General features: G+C 35.2%; 1 protein-coding gene across 2 annotated transcripts in view; it reads right to left on the bottom strand.

Annotated features, from left to right (window-relative positions):
- The window catches only part of LOC111481382 (nuclear pore complex protein GP210), a 29,635-nt gene that overhangs the window by 17,376 nt on the left and 7,054 nt on the right, over positions 1-5,205 (bottom strand). For both annotated transcript variants that reach the window (XM_023126765.1, XM_023126766.1), the window contains 6 exons: positions 3,691-3,802; positions 3,001-3,587; positions 2,774-2,897; positions 2,376-2,653; positions 1,979-2,089; positions 1,684-1,746 (listed from right to left, as the gene is read on the bottom strand). In XM_023126765.1, coding sequence (XP_022982533.1) covers positions 1,684-1,746; positions 1,979-2,089; positions 2,376-2,653; positions 2,774-2,897; positions 3,001-3,587; positions 3,691-3,802 — 1,275 coding nt within the window. The remainder of the gene's footprint in view (positions 1-1,683; positions 1,747-1,978; positions 2,090-2,375; positions 2,654-2,773; positions 2,898-3,000; positions 3,588-3,690; positions 3,803-5,205) is intronic.

The following is a 5,205-nucleotide window of genomic DNA, read 5'->3' as shown; positions in this document are numbered from 1 at the left end:
AAAAAAAAAAAAAAAAAAAAAAAAAAAAAAAAAAAAAAAAAAAAAAAAAAAAAAAAAAAGAAGCCAAAAAGCAAAAACAAAGTTGAGAATCGTTGGCCGAACGTATGGCAACAGAATTATGGAAGGCGGAGAAAACATTGACTCAGAAAGAAAGCAGCTTGATAGCAGAAGCAACAACACAAACGACTGCTGAAGCTAGCCCATAGAAGAAAGAGGAAAAAATTCACAAACTAGGCCCAAAGAATGAGATAGCGAACGAGGATGGATGTTGAAGCTGAGATTGCAAACAAGGACAGCAGATAAAGGCAACCGTTCTTTGACAATCAGACAATGACAAATAGGACCGTCATGGCACAACTGGGTTTGACGATGACGGCAGCTAGGGTTGGGACTATCAGGAAGAGGATAACTATGTAAGCCCTTTAATCTAGAGGGTTGAATTTTGATCATCATCCAGATTGATACCAAAAGTTCAGATTTTAGGCAATTTATATTGAGACTCGATATTTTTCAAATTCTTTGATGGTACGGAAAAGATTGTCGAGAGCCACTACGTCATGAGGAGAAATGGGTTGTATCATCTGCAAATGGTAGATGTGTAATGGATAATGCTTGGGTGGTTTTTCCAGCATAGAACCCTCTAGTCAAGCCCTTTTTGTTCGGCCAAGGACAATTATGAATAAGAAAGGAGATGGATCGCGTTGTAGGAGACCGCTAGTAGCTGTGAGCTTGCATCTGAGCTTGCCATCTGTAATGATGGAAAATTTTTATCACTAGCCAAACCTCAGTTTGGTCCTACTTCTGGTTGATTTTGTTACTAAAAATGGAACACAAACTACCCATTTTTCTTGATACCAGCATGAATCCTTAAAACCTTTCTTCCTCGTAATGAAGGCCAGACAACAAACTCTAAAGACCACCCTATATGGGATCTAAGCTTCAACATGCGGAAAGTCCATGAAGGATCTCTGTTTTACTTGAAGAAACTAGAATGCACGGCAAATGCAGAAGTTCAATCAAATAGCTCCCTAACAAACGAAGATGGGAGAACTATAAAGGGATAACTTGTTTGTACTTCAAATCTTCAACAAAAATCATAACGTTTTCTTCCCAGATACAGAAAAAAAAAAAATGTTACACAGCAACTTTTCACTTCCATATTCAGCTGAAATCAAACTTTAATAATAAACTAAAATGTCAAACAAAACTCTTATTAACAACGAAAAGACAACAGTTTTGATGGACGGTGGCAGTGAAGACAAAGCAGAGTTGAGGGGTCGGAAAGTGAAAAATCAGAAGGTAGCAGTAATGCTTGACAACAACTTTTCACTTTAATATTTCGATGATTCTTTTCTGTTCTCTAATCAGAATATATATGTTTGCGTTTATATTGTTTTGGTTCCTATTAAGAATTTTACGACATGAACTTGCTGTTTCTATTCTGTTGAATAAGGTAGTTACACGCATCAATTCGCTTTAGTCAGTTTGCTTCATAGCTAAGTAGGTTAATGTTTTAGTTAAATGGCTTGTTAGATGACATCTGAAGTACTATGACCAAAATCACAACCACAAAATTTTAGATGTTAGGCTACATCAGATATCAAGACACCAAGATCGAAGTTGCAATATCAATATGAAAGGTATCAAATCAATGTATCCATATTGTGGGTATCAGGATTCTACCTTGAGATCCGGATTGAAAAACAGCAAATTGTACTCTGGGTGAACTCTTAGAGTAGAAACAAGCTGCATTTGTGAGCATCAGTTGTAAGAACCAAGTAAAGAAGATAACATGAGTATCAACAAATACATTACAAGTATGAAAATGGGCAAGGAAAGAACGAAAAGAAAAAGATTTGCAGGGTTAAGGAACTTCTTGAACTTAAACTATTCATCAATAATCATAAGAAGAAAAACACAAGCACAAGCTCCCCCTATATTTAGAAATAACGAATAAGGAAATACGTAAGGACCATACCTGTAAACGTATTGCATCTGTCAAAAGGTTATCTGCATTATCAAGCCACTGGGCAGAATAATCGCTCCTCACAGTGTCACTAAAGCCGGTGACAGTTGCACGAACAATGCACTTGAAGAGAAAAGATGTTTTTTCAACTCAGAGAAGCAGTAAAACGATGGGTGTTCAGGGGAGAGTAGGGATTTCAATCACACAAGAAGAAAGATCTCAACACCATTAAAACAGTTGTCTGCATTACATGCATTTCATCCATATAACCCGCACCAAATAAATAACAGTACATGTGCTCATAATGCCAGGAAAGAATATTATAATAATCAGCAAGAAGTACTTAAATACAAAAAAGAAATCACATGAAATGATGCTAATTTGAGTTGAAAACAATATAAGATTTTACCTCTCCTGATTCATTTCGCAATCTCAAAAACCTCTCCCAACTATACTTAGACCTCTTTGAATCATACAGCTCATCCCAGTAAGCTAAACTTCCACAACTGCTAAGTTCCCACCTCAAATGAAGAGAAGATGAGTTTGCAAAAGGCTCTCCTAAATCACTAACACCAACTGCAGCTATTCTTATAGTGCGACCATTAGCCACAGTAACAGGAGCAGCACGATGTCTCATTGAACCCCCATCAACTAGAATTGCAGTTCGTATGACGTCAATTTTATTCACTGCATAGTACCATCAGTTTACCAGTTCAAAAAGATCCAACTTTAGAATGAAAAACTGATTCAACAACTAAAACAATTGACAAAGGAAGTCTACATTTGACAAAAAGAAACAATTAATACCAGGTTCATCAGCAATTAAGACAATCGAAGAAGGGAATCCACACATGACTGAGACCAGAACTACTGCGATCGCAGGTGTCGGATGGCCATCGCCAATCAAATTACCGCGTTTAAATTGAAGGGTCTGAGTCATTTGAATCAGAATTAGCATGTATCACAGATTTTTCTTAATCAAGTAGAATAATAAAAATATTACTAATGAATGACAGAAGAAGAAAGAGATGTACATAGGTTCCTAGTATTTGACATTGAATTTGATATGAACCATAATTTTCAGATATTTGGTGCACAAAAATTCCGCCCTTGCCAACAGAATCTTCATCCAAAATTTCAACAGATTCAATAAATTCAACACCTTGACCCCAATGTTCAGGACCACCACGAAGCATGACATTAGAACATGTTCCAGGAACAAGATGTAACTTATCCAGACTTTCCAAACTATCAACTTCTGTTGGAGTCGGATCAACCCAAAAGCCACCAAATTGACTACCATCACCAATGTACCCAACAAGGAGAGGTGGATAAGCAGCAATTTGTACAGATGCTTTTAATAAAATAGGCCCATGCAAAGAGAGATCAAAATGCTGATGTTCTTTATATAGTGTGGCTTGCAGCACAGTATGACCAGAACCAGAAGCATAGACAGAAGCCCATGAACAAGGAGGGCCATAGGAAAAACCACGTGGCTCAACATTTTCTACCATGTCTAGTACAGGCATTTCCCATGTTTTATTTTGAATTTTGAAAGATTCACTCTCAACTTTCCACTTTACATGGGAATTAAAAGCATCACATCGATAGAAATAGTCACCTACAAATGAAAACTCAATGTTACAAAAAATTAAACTAAAAAAGGAAAAGGAAAAGAAAAATCATAAGGACGCATAAATTTGAAGTTTGAATGTGTAGGAAACCATTTGATGACTGCATTGAGACAGCTGCTTGAAGATATGATCCCACAACAGTCTCTACAGGGAAACTGGGAAGTATCACCATGGATGCAGGCAGGGCTACTTCAATTACAACCTACCAGTACTTCAAAGTAAGATAAGCAGAACTTGTTTAACTGGATCAAATCTTCATATTTAGGTTTAGTAAAGCAGAGAACAAGTTAAACATGAACTATGCTTGACAGGAACAACCCCAAAAATAAAATAAAAAAATAAAAAGGTAATAGGGGCATTGACGGTGAATAAAGAAAGGATTTTCTATGGTAGCAAACCCTAAGGCATTATTCCATTTTCTGTTTTATTCGAGCCAGACCAGTACTTTATAGAGGGCTTCATCCATTTTTGGGCTTTGTTTTATGAGCATCAGGAGAGCGATAACTTAAAAATGCAAGCTTTATTGTTTAGAGTTGGCCTTTATTTCTTATGTATTTTATTTGTTTTGGATGTAAACCAGTAGGACGATCTTCACCCACTTTTTTTCATTGATTAATGAAAGGACGCAAGAATACTCGAGGATACAAATGCTCAAAAGAGTGAAAAAGGAAAAAAGAAAATAAAAAATTAGAAATCAGATAACAAAAATTTAGAAAGAGTGAATAAAAGCCTCCCAGTAGGAGGATCTTTATTAATTGAAAAAATCTATTTTTGTACAAATTTTACGCTAAAAAATGTAAGTCTTTTTTTTTAAATTCAAAAAAGATACATGTCTAATATTTTTTGCTAAAATATTTATATAATTAAATTTACCATAACCCATCAACTTAAACTTTTAAATTGATTAGTAATTTAACTTGGTATCAGGGCAAGTTGGTATCAGGGCAAGAGGTCATTGGTCCGAACCACTATTTTTATTGCCTCTACCAAATAATATTTGATTTTCGCTTGTTAAGACTTACAAATTTTCAAGCCCATAACTGAGAGGAATCTTAAGCATTCATATAGATAAATTTATTATAACACATCAGCTTAAGGTTTTGAATTGATTGGTAATTTAACATTTCTGTTACATTAATTTGCTTATTCAAAAAACAAATAATCGTCAAACAATAACATTTTGCAATTACTCTTGCAATGATATTGGTAATTTGAGTTGAATCACCAATCAATCCAAAAACTTAAGTAGATTACAACGGACAAACGCCAAAGGAAGTTTCCAAAATGCCTCATCTCCCTAGGTTAGTTGCTTTAGTTTGAAGTACAAGGAAACGCTAGATAACATTCCTCCACTGAACTTATGCCAATAACAGTTCGATGAATTTGATTGGGGAGTTTGGGTTATCTTTTTGTTTACCAAGCGCATGGCAGGGATTTCTTTTGCCTGTGCCATTAAAATTTTTGCCTGGCTGTGAAGATTGTTTGAAGACAAATAGAGGATTTTCTTTTTTTTTTTTTTTCCTTGAGAAATGTACAGTAGACGGCCATTGGTGGTATTTAAATCACCAAAAAAAAAAAAAAAAAAAAAAAAAAAAAAAAAAAAAA

Source organism: Cucurbita maxima, unplaced genomic scaffold (assembly GCF_002738345.1).
Source record: "Cucurbita maxima cultivar Rimu unplaced genomic scaffold, Cmax_1.0 Cma_Scf00007, whole genome shotgun sequence".
NCBI classification, from domain to species: Eukaryota; Viridiplantae; Streptophyta; class Magnoliopsida; order Cucurbitales; family Cucurbitaceae; genus Cucurbita; species Cucurbita maxima.
The sequence above is the reverse complement of the archived record's forward strand: the minus strand, read 5'-3'. Positions and strand labels throughout refer to the sequence as shown.